Source organism: Anas platyrhynchos, chromosome 2, assembly GCF_047663525.1.
Source record: "Anas platyrhynchos isolate ZD024472 breed Pekin duck chromosome 2, IASCAAS_PekinDuck_T2T, whole genome shotgun sequence".
Taxonomy (NCBI): Eukaryota; Metazoa; Chordata; class Aves; order Anseriformes; family Anatidae; genus Anas; species Anas platyrhynchos.
In genome coordinates this window covers 80835176-80854509 of record NC_092588.1, presented here as the reverse complement: position 1 = coordinate 80854509, position 19334 = coordinate 80835176, and the positions used below count along the sequence as shown (strand labels likewise).

General features: G+C 38.4%; 1 protein-coding gene across 1 annotated transcript; it reads left to right on the top strand.

Moving 5' to 3' along the window:
* The first annotated feature begins 9166 nt into the window (after positions 1-9166).
* MC4R (melanocortin 4 receptor) lies at positions 9167-11580 on the top strand. The gene has a single exon (XM_005016243.6). It carries the CDS (start codon positions 10245-10247, stop codon positions 11238-11240), a length of 996 nt encoding a protein of 331 aa, XP_005016300.1. The 5' UTR covers positions 9167-10244; the 3' UTR covers positions 11241-11580.
* The last annotated feature ends 7754 nt before the right edge of the window (positions 11581-19334 follow it).

The window sequence follows — 19334 nt, the reverse complement described above, 5'->3', positions numbered from 1 at the left end:
AAACCCTCTTTTGGATAGAAAATGCCATGTGATACAGCTAATATGAGAAAGTACAGTTAACCTTCCTGTGCAACCAACTTTTCTCTAAATGGCTTGTCTTATATCAAGTTGACTCAAGTTGGTCTTTGATCCTGGCGAATGCTCTGATTTAACAGAAATAATGAGAACTACACTGTATTGAGTATTTTCTGAGGCTTGGCCCAGTATAGATTTGTGGCTTACTGGAGACTGCAAAGGCCGGACAAGGATTATTCTCCTGAGGAAAATCAGTCCCCTCTGAAGTGCCAGTTATTCTCTGAGGAAGGGATACATTGTATTTTGCACAGTGTTTAGGACAACGGGGTTCCACGCTCATTTAGTCCATTCACATTACTATCAAATACCTGATATTAATTTCAGTGATTAAAAGTGACGGACTACTAGTTCTGTGGACACTTGCTCTGCAGATAACAATACACTGTTTGGAAATCACATACCTTTAAACAAAATTGCCTTTCATATCACTGACTTTCTAAAAGCATTGGAAAGGCTTTGTCTTGCTACTTTTATTGTTGCTGTGCTATTATGTATGTAAAATAGTCATTGGGGAGGTAGGGAAAATGTACAGAAAATAGCATCTTTTCTCAAATGAAAAAAGGATTTCTGCTATTGAACTGAACTAAAACATCTCCTGCAATTTAAATTGTTTAATTTAAATTGTTTAAATTGTTTGCTTGCTTAACACAGAATATTAGATGACATACTAATGAGTATTATATGACATTAATGAACGTTATGTGACAGTGGGAGCACATCCACATATTTGATAGCTAAAATAAATCTATAATACTTCATCGTTGTTTCTCTTTTCTGTTCTTTAAAACAACTGGAATGTAATTACATGTTTTCCATGACCCTGGCACAGAAAAATACCCTCTTCTGGCTTGGAGTGGTTCAGATAACTTTTTTTTCTTTTTTTTTTTTTCAGAAAATCACTTGCTTGAATTTTAATGACCTTACTAAATGTCATTTTTGTGTGGACTTTGTACTAGGTGAGGTGGAAAAGAAGCTGACAGCCCTCATAAAAAGCTTGCTATGCTTCACTTAAGAGAATTCTTTTTCACACAGTTAGTTGTCCACATACAGGATACTTATGAGAGCTATTTTTTAAATAAAATACTTCCAGGACTTTTCAGAGCTTGCTTCTCCCAATACATGGGAGCCACACACAGATAACTACACTTGGAAAACTTGAGGGGGAAAGTTGTGCCCTTCCCAGCAGTAGCTTCTTAGCTGAAGATTGGGCTGTTTTCCTTCCCTGTGGGGGTCTCCTTGCTTCTCTGTGGGTTTGGCAGTGGATCTTGCCTGCTCTACCAACTAAGTCTCTTTGTAATCTGAAGTGTGCAGTGGTACTCCATTTTGTTGAAAAATTTTCTTGAGGAAATTATGACCATGTTTTAGGTTGGTGTTGCAACTTTGTCAGTATTTTCTACCATGATGTGTAGTAAATGAATTAGTCTCTCAATTAGTCTGCCACTAAGCATGTGATAATGCATGTAGATTTAATACCATAAATATCTAGTTTGATCCTGTAACAGTATTTTGCTATTGTCCTCTGGTTTGGATATTTTTTTATTTTTTTTATTTTTAATTGCAAAGAAACCTCCTTGTAGGCAGAGAAATTAGTTTGCTTGTTTGATTTCTTTCAAACAAGTACTGAAAAGAGGAAGAAAGATGAAACTGCATTTTTGTCAGGAAAACACCAAATATGTGATAGGAGTGTGCTTATGTAGTATAGTTGACTGAGTTTGAAGAAAGCCAGGAAAAAAAAACAAAAACAAACTCATAGAGCTCTTCAAACGAGCAATAGATTGGATGCCAAGGAAGTTATATTCAGTGTTAGCAGTGATAATTGTTGGAAATTGTTCTTTCTCAAAAAAGAAATCTAGATTAGACCGTTCTCCCCAGGATGTAGTTATCTACCATGTCAACTTTGAATAAGCTTTTAAAGGTTTACCATGGTGATGAAAAATTGCTTTGGTTGTTGCTGGTTTTTTTTGTTTGTTTGTTTTTTTTTTCAAGTTTTTCATTTTTCTCTGATGTTCTTTACCTAACCAAGGCTTTCCATTTTCTGTTTTTTTTTTTTTTTTTTTTTTTTTTTTTTTTTCTTCTGATACTTTTTTAGTTATCTGCAGTAATTTGCAATATCTTAAGGTGTAGCACTCTAGCTTGATGTTATGTGTTTGTTCAGGCTAACAGTTCCTGGAGGGATTTGGGGTTGTTTTCTGTTTCCTTTCACTGGAAAGGAAATGTAGCATATATTTAATTTGGTTTTGTTTCCCTTCTATACCATATTTACAATTCTCTATCTTGTTCTTGCACATCATTATGCGAGGAAGAAACCTCTTCTGTGCTGCTCACATAGGGGTATGTGTCAGAGTAAAATTCGCTCTGGAATATGGGGCTATCTGAATGAGCCTGCTCACAAGCCATTTGACATCCTTACACAGCTGCAAAGACCCCCTATCTCATTGAGGAGACTTAAGCAGGATGTTATGATCCTTTGGTACTTTCTTTTCTCTTGTTTTAATTTTACATGCCATGGGAGAACTTCTGGCTCCAGCAAGGAGTGTAGAAATCTTCCCACTCTTCTAATCTCTTCTTCCATGCAAACAATAGCTGTCTATGAAAAGATTATGCAAACTGGATCTCATAGATAAGAGATGATATCCCTGGCTTTCCTTTCCTTTGATATATATATTTTTTGCCTATATAAGTAGGGGTTCTTCCTCATCTATTCAAAGTATAATCATTTGGATGAACTGAATTCATGTCCTCTCTATCTGTAAACTCCAAGGCCTTTTTCTATGATTTCTGAGTCCAAGAGCAAAATTAAGGAAAAAAACAGTGCAGCATTTGTTTTGACATAGTATCCACTGCTCTGGTCATTCCTGTTTAACCCTCAAAGCTCTCAGTCAACCTTCTAAGCTGTCAATTAAATATTTAGTTTCAAGAAAATTTCTTTCCTTTCACTACAAAGGCAGATGAAATATTAATAATATGTTAAAGTATTTCAGGTCTTGAACTCAAACTTGAGGCCTTTGGAAATTTTATTGATCTTTTCTTGAAGAAGATGCAGTTTCTCTAGACAAAAGACTGTGCTTCCGAGTCCTTATAAATTGCCAATTTACCTTCAGGACTTAGACCACCAATAGTTCTACCTATTCTGTGGACAAAAAGTATTTTCTAGCACCATACCATTCTCTGCACCATACCATAATAAGGTAAATCACATGTTCTACCACTGCTACCTCCTCTTCCTCCTGTTCTTTTTATAGTAGCCTTAGAGTTTTGAACCCTATAACGGCAAGAGCTACACCATATAATTTACTGCACTGTTCTCATATACCTATTCACCCTTTTCATGAAATTCTGCTATGACAGAAAATTATCATCCTCTGTCACAGGCAGCCATAAAATCTGTACCTCAGCAGCAGAGAAGAAAAGGATTTATAGTGCATGCTTTCTCATCCTGAAAAGAAAAGAAAGGAGACTCCTCCAGACTTTAATTAAACTGAACCTTAGTGAGGACTATTTCAGAGTAATGACCTAGGTCAGATCATTTCTACTATTTGTGTAAAAAATTAGTTCATGCCCTTAATTTTGAAGATTTTTTTTTCTACAAGTTCTTCACAAATGAAAAAATTCTGCTTTACGGTGGGTCAGGTTCACTATCAATAGTCTTCTCATTCAGACTTTAGAGTACCAGAGATCTTTGAAAGAGTACCAGCAATTGCAGCAGTTGTCACAAGATGAAATAGAGTATTCTTGTCACCATATTTTGATGACTGATGCAAAGAGATTTTCAAGAAATCTAATCACTGCAGATGCTCTATAGCTCTTAGGGAATCTAGACATTTTGTTAGGTGTTCTGAAATATTTTCCCTCTTTTTCCCAGTTCTTAGATAAGACTGTGTCTAATTTGGATTATGTGTCAGTAAAGATGTGTTTACATCAGGACAGTGGTCACAGGTTTGCTCTTGAATCTGCAGTCTTATCCTGTCACTAATGCTGGCTAATTTGCTTGTTTGCCATATGGCTTGGTGCATCTACTTTGTGCCTTATAACAGATTATGACTCCAATACTTCTGATTGTTTTCAAACAACTTAATTCCTGTGGAGGAAGGCAATCCACAAAAAGGTTAAGAATTCCCTTCTGTACTGTCAGACTCTGTCCAGTATTTGTCCAGTATCTCTGCTAAAAACCAGAGTGATTTGAAGAGCTACCAGAATGGATGGAAGCCATGGAAGTCCACTACACAGCTACACAATTGGAGCCTACCTCTGCTAAAACAGTTCAAGCTACTTTCAGTATTCTTGAGGAGTAGCTCCTACCTCCTGTATGTAATTCCATGGAATTACATGGAACAGCACACGGGAATACAGGATATGACTGCATAACATGGAACTGAGAAAGGAGTATGCATTTTACATATACATATGCAGAACATGAAGGAAAGGGTTAAAATAGTCTGCTTTTCAGTAATGTCTGTGTGTAATAGTCCTCTCCCCATCCCACCTCCTGCCCATAAATTATGCGTGTTGAGCAGTGGCTACTAGCACACAGCTCTTTTTGCAAAAGTACAAAAGAAATGATGTCATGGTAACAGCCGTAGCCTAGTAATTTGTGACCTTGTCATATACACAAGATGCATATCAGAATGGTATAAGTGAAACAATACAAGGAATTTGGTACAGAAGTAAAGACTGGCATTCTTATAACCATAGAGATTAAATGCAAACCGGTTGGATGCAAACATACATCCCATAACTCTAAACCAATGGGAATGTGAATTTACAATGCTGAATTGATGAACAATGGATTGTTCTTCTGCATCCAGTTGCTCACAAACAACCATTTCTGCAGAATTAATGTTCTCTTCTATTTTATCAGACGTTTCCAGACCTAACTGCACGTCATTGCCCCCACCCACAACACCAAAGGGTTCTAGTCCCCAAAACTCTGCAAGCATAAGACCTTTTGGGCATGAACTATGCAGCAGTACAGGATGGCACACACTAGAGCCAGGGTCCTAACCACAGCTGCTGGTATCTTCCTTAATTCAGACATTAAATAATCCTCTTGTACAGAGGCTTTAATTACTGGATTTAAAACCTGTTAATCTTTTTGCACGTCTCATCAGCCACTTTATAATATGAGTCTAAGAAGTAGCTGTATGGCTTTTTGAATGGAATACTGTACTGTCTCTGAAGTGAAAGGAATAGAAAACTGAAAGTAGTAAGTAACATCTCACATTAACTGCAGGCCATACCCCTATTCTGAGGAATTTTCTGAAAAAAAACAGCTTTTCTGCCACAATGCAACCTTGGGTTATCACCAAATGGTAATATCACCAAATTTGTCTTTTTTTTTTTTTTTTTTTTTTTTATTCTGGCTTGGTTCTCTGCCTCTCATTCAACTCTGAGACATACTGTTTGTCAAGCTTTGATGCTTAGACAGCTGGACTCACTAAATCATTTTTCTGCTAACATGAAGTGCTACTGCATCTCTCACATTGAAAAACACTGAACATCATTAACGCAGAAAGCTGAATGTGATAAACTATAAAAGCAAAAATCATTCTGAAGTTCATAATATAAAATGATGTTATGATCTAAAGTAAGAGAAGCAAGTGCAGTGTTGGAAGTTTCTCTGTTTAGGACTGTGTAGGGAATGAGAAAAGTAAATAATTGTTAGAAATGTTTCCTCTATTCTATTTTTATACAAAAGGGATAAACAAAAAAAAGGCCAAATTAATAGCTCAATTTTGGGGGGGGAGCATAAAACAAACTGAGGAAATCACAAATTCAGGATTATTACTTTTTGGTTTGTTGAGCCGAATGAAAGGCAGTATTTAATTTGTACTTAATCCTGCATGCTGGTCTGTGTCTTTTGGAGAGTTATTTGGAGAGGGATAACAAGACTAAGGAGATTTTTGAGTCATTTGAACAAAGTGCTTCAGATGAATCTGAACAGACAAGCACCTAAGTCTAAAAGCAAGTAAAAGAAAATTGATTATTTGGGAGAGATAGGGTGAGGGAGAAAGATTAGGACAAGAATGGTGTTTACTGTATTGACCACGAGTAAATGATCTCCTTGTTCACAACAATAATTGCCTAAAATAGAAATAAGATCAGACTTGTAGCTAAGTTATCAAAGCCCTAGCACTTCTCATGGCATTTTAATGGAAAACATTAGAGTTATGCACATTCACAACATATTCAGGTGGGTGTAGGTATTTTATTTGCCAGCAGAATAGACATTTCTGTGCCTTTCTGTGGCCAAATTGGCTAAGTTGTTGGAAATTGTTTGTACAAACACAAAGAACAATAATTTGACTTGGTCTACAACAAATTTATTTTTTTTTCTGTGAGGTAACATTGCACATAGACTTCTCAAGTTCTACGCCACACAGCTAGTGACTTACCATGTGGATTTTCTTTGCTGTATGCAACAAGCATCAATTTTACTTCATCCAAAACTAGTAATGGTTCTCCTCTGTGTGTCCTACAGTAACATACAGAGTTTGTGATAGTCATTCCTGTATTGATATGTCTCTTCATGCTTGCATCAAACTTGCCAGAAAATAAAATATGCTTAGGGACCAACTTAAAACACTTACCAGTCCAAATATACAAACAGGTAAATATCTCCATATTGCTCATATTTTAATTTACTGGACTTAGAAAGATTCAGAGAAATGCTTCTTCCAGTGTCATCTGTGGAAAAGACTGAAAGGTACATTGCATTATTTGAGCCATTTTTTGGCAAGTATTTTAAATGTTGGGTGGAATTTGCCTTTGCTGTATTATAGACAGATGCTGCATGATAGAAACCCATAGAAGCTTCTAAAATTTACCTGTCTCCTTTTATGTTTCAAAATCAGCATGCTAAAATACACTGGTGTTTTCACTTATACTATGGACTTAAATTTTTGAATGCACTGAAAATTTGGATCAGAGTACAAGTACCAAAAAATTAAGTTACCTTTATCTGTGTAAATGCAGCACCCTTGGCACAGTACTGGCACACATACACAAATCTGAAGGACTGATTGTCTTAATCATACAATATTTTCAAGAAATATTATCTCAGCTTTGGTTTTTAAAAATTAAGAAACCATTTTATTACATTACTCCTGTTATCCATTACTAGAAAATATAAAATATTAACATACTTTAAGGCATGAGAGAGCAAGTTGCCTTTGAGCTATTTTAGAATTGTATGGTATTGGTTTTGCAGAGTGGGAGCCAGAGGCATGTATCCATCTTCTGCTGTAGAAGTATTTACATTCACATACATCTCTCATTTAAAGAAGTGCTCTTACAATGTTTTATCTACTAGTCAGAGAAAGCTAATGATACATCACCTCTTACAGTTGCTAAACCACCTAAGTCTATTGCTTTCAGTCACCTACCCTCATCCTACAAATATGAATGGCTAACAAATCAAAACAACTTTCCCCAGGAATGCAGAGCATAAGCAGAAATGTTGAGGTGAGTGACAGTTGTGCGTAGGACAGAAGTGTCCTTTTTTTCATTTTGTTATTACCGATGTTGTATTTTTATGACCATGTCCTTAGGAAAATCAAGCAGGGAGCATTGTTTGGAGAGCTTCTGGGTGAAAAGAGATATTAAATGGAAAGATGAACAGGGATGAAAACAGAGATAATGTGCAGAGAAATGGAGGAGCCAGAAGAGGGATGCACAGATAGGCAGCTGGAGCAAACAGGGCAATATTCCCTGGAGGCAGCTTCTCTCTGCTCTTTCCAGCCTCTGCTGCTCTGGGTCCACCAAAGTAAGTGGAGAGGAGAAATCCCTGTGCTGTGGGCCCTGTTGGCATGGAGTACAGTGGTGAAGGAAGGGATGCTGAGTAGCCACTTCCCCAGGGTCATTTGCAGATGGTACATTTCTGTCTGCAGGTGTAGAAAAATACCTTGTCTGGAGGGATGCTGCTCTGTTATACCAGTCTTTCTATATTTTTTTTTCTCCCTGCTCTCCCATTGTACTTACGTCCTTATGGGTTAAGTATGCAAGTCCTGTCTGCAGCAGTAGTTAGCATGTACTGTCGCAGGAATCAGCAGATAGACAATAAATCTTTTTGTATCCTGGTTTGCATTATGTCTTGATAGAAAAGTAAATCTTGCCCTCTCAGCAGCAAGCTATTCTTTCATTGCAAGAATGCTGCTGGTGAATGATGTTTCCAAACTGATAAATGTGGGATTTCCTATGCCTCAAGTTATTTTGTCTGTCTTGGGTGTTTGTTTCATCTTTGTGAAGTAACCTATCTGGGGGAAGGCACAGAAATAATTGGCCAAGCCTTTTTCTTTATAACCATACATCTATAGCAAATCCAAATGTGAAAATAAAATCATGCTTCACCCTGGTGCCAGGATGTTGAGTACAGATAGCTGTGCTTCCACAGGCACACTCTTATCCTATATCTCTTCAAAGCTGTTCATTTAAAAAGCAGCTAATGCATGAAAGATGAAAAATGTCTGAGAAGAAAGTAGACTCCTGCACCCAATTTAGCTGCCTCCACAGCCCTCCTGTTAGATGACTGGAAATGCTCTTTCAAACCACTTAATTGCAAACATTACACTTCAGTGTAACAACTGGCTCTCCTATAGCTTCCACAGCTTTAAAATCCACCTACATTTTAGGCTTTGTCTGTTTTATTTGGTTTTCAATCCTTAATTGCAGTACTTGAAGAGGAAACAGTAAAACAACTTTTGTTTCTGTCTCTTTGTATTCATTTGACATTCTTTTCCTCCTCCATCTCGAGGGCTTTCCCTGGCAGACTGCACACAAGCTGACTTTCAGCTCATGTCAGGGATGCATAGGGACAGACCTTTGGATAGACTTTTACAAGATTTATTGATGGCTTGAAGTCATTACCTGTGTCTCTGCCACATTTTCTAGAGGTTGCAACTTTGTCTCCTATTGCTTTCCTTCATGTATGCTAAATAATGTCTGCTTTTTTTTTTTTTTTTTTTTCTGCCCTGCATCCTAATTCCCGATGGTGACAGGGCTTCTGCAATCAGCACTATCATATTTTCCTTCCTGGAAATAAGATGATGAAGAAGGATATTACCTAGGAAAAACAATTAGGACAACTTAGGACAATTTTTTGAGTCATTTGTGACTTTAGCCACCTTGTCCTATTTCTGATCCTTAAATGGTCTCCATTTCTTAAAAATTACAACAATAGTAGATATTATAATGCAGCCTTGCAATACCACATCTTTCAAGTGGACAACTGAGGCATAGAAAAGTTAATGATGCATAGAAGGACTGGGAGAGAAAACCAGGAGGAGATAAGTATTTCTTGCTTCCTAGTCCCCATCTTATTTTGTCACATATACAAAACAGAGCAACCTTATGTCACAGAAGGGGCAAGAGTAAATTACAGTAAATCGCAGCCTGGAAAACAAAAAGCCATCAGTCCAGTTCAAGGAATTCTGCAGAGATTGATACCACAGTACCATAAGCTTGCTAACACAAAACCAGTCCTGAAATACCATGCTGAAAAGTTAAAGAAGGGAACCAGATCTCTGGTAGCCCATCTGCTTTTCTGTAGCTACTGGAAGCTCGTGCAGCATCCACATCTGCTGTGCTGTGTGATGTTTCAGAGAGGCTCAGAAGCAGCAGCCCCTTGACTTTCTGCAGCTCCCGAGCCCCATTGGCTGGAAGGCAAAGCAGAGGCGGAGAGTGCCCTGAATATTTTTCTCCTCCACACACCATAAAGCAGGCAGCCGGTATACACTGTCTGACAGCAAGACTGGTGCTTGCAGTTTGAAATTAGTTTCGGCTCGGCAAGAGTCACTTGAGCATTTTACATTTACTTCTTTTAATTGAAGGGCAAAAAAAAAACAACAACCCTGCATCGTAACAGTGAACTAAACAAGAACTGAACGTAGGGGAAAATTTCATACAAACTTACAGACTGTTGGGACTCTGTGACACAGATCACCGAGGTGAATGTGATGATGATCAGAAACTGCGTCTGTGAGAGCATTAACCAGCATTTGTGAGTTTGAAACCTTATTTTGTGACAGCAGTCAAAGTGTTCTGAACTGCTGCCTGCCTTGGTGCTGGCTTATTTTTCTTCTCTTCCCAAACTGAAAAGACAAAGGAGGATTTCAGAGGAATGCAAAAAGAACAGGAGTTTTAAAAGCAGGAAGCTGAAAGGGGGTCTCCATAAGATGAATTTCACCCAGCACCGTGGGACACTCCAGCCTCTGCATTTCTGGAATCACAGCAATGGACTGCATGGGGGTGCCAGCGAGCCCAATGCAAAGGGCCACTCCTCGGGAGGCTGCTACGAGCAACTCTTCGTATCCCCTGAAGTGTTTGTGACTCTGGGTATCATCAGCTTGCTGGAGAACGTCTTGGTCATTGTGGCAATAGCCAAGAACAAGAACCTCCATTCGCCCATGTACTTCTTCATCTGTAGCTTGGCAGTGGCTGACATGCTAGTGAGTGTATCTAATGGATCAGAAACTATTGTCATCACGCTGCTAAACAACACAGACACAGACGCACAGAGCTTTACCATAAACATTGACAATGTCATTGACTCAGTGATTTGCAGTTCCCTGCTTGCATCAATTTGCAGTCTCCTCTCAATAGCAGTGGACAGGTATTTTACTATCTTTTACGCCCTCCAGTACCATAACATCATGACGGTGAAGCGTGTAGGGGTCATCATCACATGCATCTGGGCTGCTTGCACAATCTCAGGCATTTTGTTCATCATTTACTCTGACAGCAGTGTTGTCATCATCTGCCTTATCAGCATGTTCTTCACCATGCTCATTCTCATGGCATCCCTCTATGTCCACATGTTCATGATGGCTCGGATGCATATCAAAAAGATCGCAGTTCTTCCGGGGACTGGCCCTATTCGCCAAGGGGCCAACATGAAAGGGGCCATCACTCTCACTATCCTGATTGGAGTTTTTGTTGTGTGCTGGGCCCCATTTTTTCTGCACCTCATCTTCTACATCTCCTGCCCCTATAACCCTTACTGTGTGTGCTTCATGTCCCATTTTAACTTCTACCTCATCCTCATCATGTGTAATTCCATCATTGATCCACTTATCTATGCATTCCGGAGTCAGGAGCTCAGGAAAACATTCAAGGAGATTATATGCTGCTGTAGTCTGAGAGGGCTTTGTGATTTGCCTGGCAAATACTAGACTGAGGTGGATGTGTTACTGTGTACTCAACATGCAGCAGACTTCTGAGCCTTCAGATCCTCTTTTTCAGCAGAACGTGGGTTACATCTTTAAGAGCAAACACCTCTTTCCCTCTCCCTTTCCTCTCATCTTTGTTTCCCATTCACGTGTAATTCATACTTCTGTGTAGTGTTTGTGATATCTACTCCTTGTAATTTATTTGGCTGGGAAGAGAAGTAGCATTTCATACCAGTTTGTAAGTGAGCAGATAAATGTAATGATGAATGTGAAATACTAAGAAATATGAGCAGCTATATGTTCCAACTGCTGACAAAATAAAAATCTTGCCTGAGTTACAGTATATATTGGCTGATGATGTTCCTTATTCTGTTGAAGTAATTACAGCTATCCATTACATTATGTACAACTTAAAATAGAGCATATGCTTCTCTGTTAGTGGATTAAAGGTTCCCTGGAATTAGTAGGCAGATTTTTCATAAAGGTAACTGGAACCAAGGAGCTGTGTTCATTCATTGTATACACTTTTCCTCCTACTCCAAAAGCAGCAATCCAGATCTGTGTAACAGTCACTGCCTACAACAATAAGATTTTTCAAACACTTGCTAGCCAGTCAATTGAAAGCTTGTTTTGTTTTCCAATATGATGATTGCTGTGTGTCTGACAATACCTTTTTGCAAAACTGAAATTGTTCCCTGGAGCATCAGTTAGCCCTTGATGTGTTTACTAGACTGGCATCCAGGTACACTAGCACCCTCCATTCACTCATGAAGCAGGTACAGTACTAACATTGACAGTGCCAGCACCTGCTTAAAGCTTTGCTGAGAGATTCATCTGATGAAGATGAAGAGGGGACTTCAGTTTGAACAGTCATTCCTTATGCTGATATGTGGGGAACATGGACTCAGAAGAAAATACAGCTTTGCTTAAAAAAAAAAACCTGCACTCTGTTCTGAAGTGTTATTGTGTTAGCAGATGAGATCCACTGCCTGGGTCCTCACAGAGGAGTGAAAGTCTGGATCAGATTGTCATGACCACCTCAGAGAGTACTGTGGACCATATAAGCTTTGTGGGGGCAATGCTAACACATGGAAGGTCTGCAGGCTGACAAGTCTGTAAACCCATGCTCTGTATCTGGCAGCCCTCTGTGTTAGTGCTGCTTGAGGACAGTTCACCTTCTCAGATGTCTAAGTTAGATGCTTAATGAGGACCTCAGGTCCCTGATTTTAACACCTTGAAAATGTTTAAAGTACAAACGTGAGTACACATTGAAGGCATTCCATAACATCTTGACAACATCAGCTTCTATGTAAGGGCATTAAAAAATAACTTTATTTATTCTTGGTAAGTATAAAAAATATAGTGTCAACTGGGAAAACACTTGGAAAGTTTTGATATAAAAAGTCAAAAATGAATGTAAAGAAGGATTTAGATTTTAATCCTGGATGTCTGATTTTACAAAGATAAATTGTAAATTAGTGGGATGAGCAGTCCTACCAATTTTACTGGAAACTGCTTGCTACCTCAGACAAGATGTTACGTAAGACAGATGCAATGAAATGCTGTTCATGAAAGCCCAATGCTTGCTGTCTGGGATTCTTCTCCAGACAGAATCTGATCTTTTAGTTGTGGGTAACTTGTCAGCATCTCATAAATCTGCAATAACATTTGGTCCTCTGCCTAAGAGCCTAGAGGACTTAAGGTGGGTCTCATTATCTTTACTTCAATTTACTTACAGGGAGAATAAGCAAGTTGTTTGTACATCAGGTTTGCTAGACCAGCAGCAGAGAAATCAGGTCTCCCACACTCTGCTCTTGTTCCCCTGTTACTCTATCCACCATACTTTTTGTAACAAACCCCTGTTGCCTTCTCTTCATTTCAGTAAATGATACTGATGCATCATAATGGTTGCAGTATGAAAAATGTTTAAATATATCTATCACACTAACACTATGTACTTTCTTCTGGAGGAACTATAAACTTTTCAATAATCTATCCCTACCTGGTTCCACTGGGTAGGCAATAAAAGATGCCAAAGAAGCAGGATTAAAGATTGGGGGGGTGGAGGGAGCATATGAACGTATAAAAATTAATAGTCTATCCAAAAATCTGCTGGAATTCTCCTGGACTTATTAAAAGCCTTTCCTTCTCCCACGAGACATGATAATAGCAATGCAGAAATACTCTGGCAATAATGGAAGAAATTGCTGTTGCCAGTTTGAAAAATCTCATTTGATCTTTTCTCTGCCTCATTTTCTTTAGCTATTTTAGGGCTCTAAGTTATGATATTGGTCTCCAGAGTTTTGCTTGGATGCAGAGAGGATCCAGTAGAAAGTGATACAAGAGGAAGACACTATCTTTTCTGCTCAGAATATTACCTCAAAAGTCCTTCTTTCTCTCCTCTGACTGTACAAGGAACAGAAACCTAATCTAAACAGATGTGAATGCTGAAGAGGCTATGCTTCTGTAATTTACTTCCTGAACTCACAGTTGATTATTAAAACTAACAGTTTTACTTCTTTTTTTTTTTCAACCCAAGGGGAAGAGAAATAACAATTAATTTTTATCATGCTGGTTGGAGGTTTTCATCAACAGTTTCCTTGTAGTTTTCAAAAATGGTGTGCATTTCTTTTACACTTATTTGGACTAAGTTTAGTCAAAAGAGTTTTGACCCCATTAATCTCTAAATCTCATTTAGAAATATATATTTTAAAACTAGCTTATTCCAGAGTTTTATCAACTTTCATATTGCTTAGCAGTTCTGTCTTTATTTTATAAAGACAAATGTATGTACATACTTTTTTTAATGGACTTTTTAATTAAAGAAGACATTTTCATTTCATGGTATTATTGCTAGAGTGTAATTTATTGAAATTGATGTCAAACTTCCCATATAGACAATTTTCCTATTCCCAGACACTTCGTTCCTTCTAAATAGCTGCATCAGTTTCTCTTTGCCTATAGCATGGCAGCTTTCCAGCAGGGAGTCACAGAAATTAGTACTGCAAAAGATAAAGTCATCTAGCTTGCTGGAGAGTGAGGACTGCGGAGGATTATCTTCCACACTCAATTTGCTGGAGCTCTTTCAAAATGTTCTAAGAAAATGAGTTTTCTTTCTTTAAATATCTGGGACCCTAATCACTATACCAGCTCGTATTTTAGCCATGTTATGTAACCACAGCATATTCCTCTGTGGCCAAGTAATGGTTTTGTCTCCTCTTCACAAGTGTAAAGACTTACATTTTCACTTCTCCTGGAGAAAAGGGACTAATGGATTTGCTCAGCCTCCGAGAACTCAGCCTTTGGCTGAGCTGGGGATAGGTGGTTGTGTTCTTTGACCTTTCCCAATAAATGGCTGTAATATAACACACAAAACTTTGAGTATTGAACCAAATATCTTTCTTAAAGAGGGACATGTCTTTAGTTTTGAAGTATCTTTTGAACAAAGCAGAGAACTCCAAAAAGCACTTAGGAGGCTGTAGTTGGTCTCAGTATAGTGGATTTTGAATAGTGCTCCAAGATCCCCTTTGCAAGTGAACCATACTGTCAGCTGGAAGGAAGGAGAAGTGCACTGTTGGACTCACGTGTTGCCAAATGTGCAACAACAATATCTTCAGTTATGGACTTAGCAGATGTGCAGCATACTTTTTTTTATTTTTTTTTTTAATGTAATTATAAAATGACTTTGTTGTTGTTAACACTGATCCTATTTCATAATATGTTCATTTGGAGATCCTTCATTCTCAGGATGAAATTCTGGTGAATAAGAATTTTGGTCCCGATTTCATTTCTAGTACACTGCATTGCTTTTATGTCTTGAACAAGAACCGTAATCTCAATCCCACCTGATTCAGAAATTACTGAATTGCTGGTTCAGAAATTACCTCAGATTTTAAATTAATATTCCAATACCTCCAATCACTTTTCAAATATTCTATGTCTTTCTCTCTAGGTTAAGAGCTTCTCTTACTTATTAAAAAAAAAAAAAAATAGAGACTGCACAATGTCACAGGACTCTGCTACTACCACGGATACTTATTGTCATATAAACCAGGGTATGAATTGACCAGGTCTGTTTTATCTGTTTTGAATGGTTTTGTCTTAGCTTCTTTTTCATGTTGTTGCCCACTGCATTTCTAGAAGAGATTTTCAGATCTGAGGATTAATAGTCATCCCCTTTAAGCCAGTAATATAAATATACTCATTAATTCTGCTTTCACCTATTTGTTCTCTTGCAAACATTGTTCATTTGCTTCAGTTGTTCTCCTTCCTGCGTGGTGTCCTGTGTTTGTATGTAGCTGGAATGCCACCATTGTAAGCTCTCCCAGCCATCCTCTGCCTGCATGTTGGGCTGGCCTTGGCCAGCAGCAAAACTCCCCAAGCTGCCACCCAGCTGCTCACTCTCTCCCAGCTCAGTGGGCTGGGGGCTGGAAGCAGGAAGATCTTGTGGTGGAGGTGAAAACAGGGAGATCACTGACCAACTACCGTCACGGCACCCACGGGCACCCCCACTTCAAGTCCAATTGCTGTGTACGCTGACATTTTGCTCCATTTCCACAGAGAAGCCCTTGCCAACATCATTTACCTCTTTTATGACCACAGGTTCTGTGGCTCTTTTTTTTTTTTTTTTTTTTTTTTCTTCCTTGTGATGAACTAATGAAACATCCCCCTGTTAGGCTCTTTCCTGCTGAAGAGCTCTCACTGTAGATCTTCAGATCCTGTTATTAGCCTCTGAATTAATGACTTTGAACATCGTACAGCTGAATCCCATCCTATTTCTATTATTTCAATCCTCTGAACAATCCACTTTCCCTAACTGATTTTCACAGAGGCCTTTCTGTTGAAATTGCAGCCAGCTTTTTACCACCGAGCTGTGACCCTACCACAACCCTCTTGACACAGCCCTGTGGGACCCTCAGGGCAGGCTCTGGGCTCTAATAAACAGGGACTCATTGTAAAACTTGCATATGTTGTGCCAAGCGTCAATAAAATGTAATTTATCTAGGTTTGCAGGTGTTGTAAATAAAATTGAAATTTGTACATGTGTGCAATATGCCATACTTAACTGTTTTTGAAACAAACACATTATAGTTCATTAGAGCTTTTTTCTTTGTAAAAGGCAGTGGGTGAGCAAAGAAACAGAAGCCAAATACATTTGGAAGAGGTTATCAGTGGAGCATAAACAAAACACTTTATTTATGCAACAATCTGCAACAAGCCTTTTGAAGTGTAGAGAAATTAAAATGCATTATAAAGACGACATTTTCTATAACAGTGCCTTCTCTTGAGATGACATCTCTGTGCAGTTCTCCTCAGATTTCTTCTCTTGCTACACAGGTCATGTAGAGTTCAACATACACCCCTCAAAGCATCATAAACAAACAAACAAAAAAACAAATACAGCAGGCCTTCTAAAGTTTTTATAGTCAGTACTTCCTGAAGGCTGATATATTGAAAAACAAACAAACAAACTCCCTTGCTTTTCCCTTGAAATTGGAACTAAAATAAAGGGGTCTGAATTAAGAATAATAATAAAAAATGAAACAAAGCAAGAAAGCAAGCAAAACTAAATTTCTATTATTGAGGTAATTGCTTTCCTTGGCTGGGCCAAGGGAGCCTGAAAGCTTTCTGGAAAGCAGAAATTGTGCAGTTATCTGTCCATAGATTTAACTGCCTGTGCATAAGCCTGCCAAGTTCTGGCTGATGAGTGGCTTTTTGCATTAAGGCATTGAAAGTCATCCTACAGTGTATAACATGTACATTTTCACTGATGCTTCTCATTATCTGGATACACAGGCAGCAAAACTGGGAAGAAAAAAAAAAAAAAAAAAAGGAAGCCTGGCTCTGCATGAAGACAAACAAAAATAAAACATGGTTGGTAGAAAATAATGGTTATTTATTTGCTTTCTTTTGATTATTACCTTCTGCTTCACTCATGGAAATGTAAGTCTCGCAAGCAACATAGGTAGCCTAATTTTCCCCTCTAAGACAAGGATGCTGGTTCCCAGTACAGATTGCATCCAGGCCAAAAAGGATGGTATTCCTTCACATGCAATTTTAAAGCTATCCTTGTTTGTGAACTGGTCACATCATCATCTCTCAGTCTGGGACTGTTAATCACCTGTTCATACCAACTGTCTAAGCCAGTTTGGTTCTGGCGTCATGGATGGAGGAGGCCATATTTGTGGTGCTTCCATCATTCCTGCAAGAAACCCTTTATTTCTCACTACCTCTGTGGAGAAGCTGCAGGTGACCCAGGCTATTCCCTTCCTTGAAAGCGTCAGATAGCACTTGACTGGCTCAAGAGAATGGGACACTGATTAAAAAAAAATGAAGAGGTAATGTGAATAATCTAGTCTGACATTAATTAATTCAAGTTATATCCTAGAGATGGCTTAATTCTCTCACAGGCATTATTATGGGCCAGGTTTCAAATCTTTATACTGATACTGGCAGGGCTGTTGTTCCTTCAAGAGCTTGGTCAGGAGTAAAATATCTGCACTCAAATATGCAGGAGTATGGAATTTTATACACCACGTAACACATATTTTTAACCAAACTTCAGCTAAATTTTCAGAAGGTGTTAACTACTGAATACCAGCCAGAAGTATTCAGGTTTTGGATACTGCAAAGTTAGGATCCTTTGCATAGCCAAAGATCCTGAATATTCAAATATCCAATATGGGTTTCCAAATGTTGTGGTCACTTTATGAAATCTCAGTCATTTCTGTCTTATATAGTGCCTTAATTGTTAAATCCAGGATTATAAATGGTGCATAACCTGATACATTTCCTGCTTTGAAGATTCCCTTGATCTCAGCTATTTCAGCTCTGAAAGAAATGTTGTGATTGACTGCATCAAACAGAAATGGTCATGATGCTTTAGATCATATGAATTTGCTGTATGTTGATACTGAAAAAATAGACCATGGACATCAAGAGGATGAAGATTTCATTTTTTGTCCCTCAAATAATTGCATTTTTTGTTTTGATTTGTCTGTGGGAGTAAAGTCAATGAGGTGAATAAGAAGCTGTCTTATTAAATGAAATTTTGTTAGAAAGAGTCTTTTTTTAGACAAGGTGTGGGATTGTTGTTTTATCTATAATAAGCCAAACATTGATTTCTGAAGAATATCCAATTTCTCAGACAGAAAAATACAAAAGTAGGCGACAGAGAAATTATATGCTTGTACTGTCTTAATATAAAATTAACAGCAGATATAACTACCTACTGAATCTTTTACTTCAGTCCTGGACATGACTTCTGTTTTTTCCTCTTTTCAGATAACATGACTAGTGAATTAACCTCATCCCTAACAATTTAAGGTGAAAGTGTATGTCAGGGAAAGAACAGATAAGGATCAAACTCTTTTTCCTTCTGTCCTTCCGTCTCTTTCTCTCTCTCTTTTTTTTTTTTTTTTTTTTGGTTTGTTTTTTGTTAATCTCCCCATTATCACCATCTTCTGGAGGACACGATGCTGCCTGGAAGTAAGCAGATGTCCAAAGCATTGCTGTTGGTTTCTCCCATTGCTGCCTTCACCCCAGGAGCATTCAGACTCGCTGGTGCTTCTGCCCTTCTCCCATGGACATCTCTGCTCCAGCAAGAGCGAGCTCACGTCTCCTGGGCTGCCTAACTGCCTTCTGTCTTCCTATTAGGCCTCCCAGATGCCAGGCTTATCTTATTCCTGACCAGGGTGTATGCATGTCTCTTCTTTCTTAGGTTGACATCTGATCCAAATGAGCTGTCATTTCTCAAGCAGTAGTGCAGAACTGTGGTGGTCCTGTTTTACATGCTGGAAATACTTAGAGCAGTTTGTAGCACTTTCTTTTATCTGTATTGCCACTGGAGTTTGCAGCCAACAGGGATACACTGAGAAGAGTTACCCATCTAAATTTTTATATCTGAACACTGCCAGGATAGCCGCCCATCACTGAATTACTTACATTTGATGAATAATTTTGATGTTTCATCAATCATCATGAAGCTTGATCTTACAAGTGGAAACATCAGCTCATCTCCCATCTCCACGTATCTTTTGCTTAAACCTTGAAATTGCTATTTAAATGCTGGAGAAACATTTAAATGCTGGAGTGGAG

Bases quoted from the DNA above. Each gene is read 5' to 3' on its own strand.
- MC4R (XM_005016243.6), top strand. From the start codon at position 10,245: ATGAATTTCACCCAGCACCGTGGGACACTCCAGCCTCTGCATTTCTGG.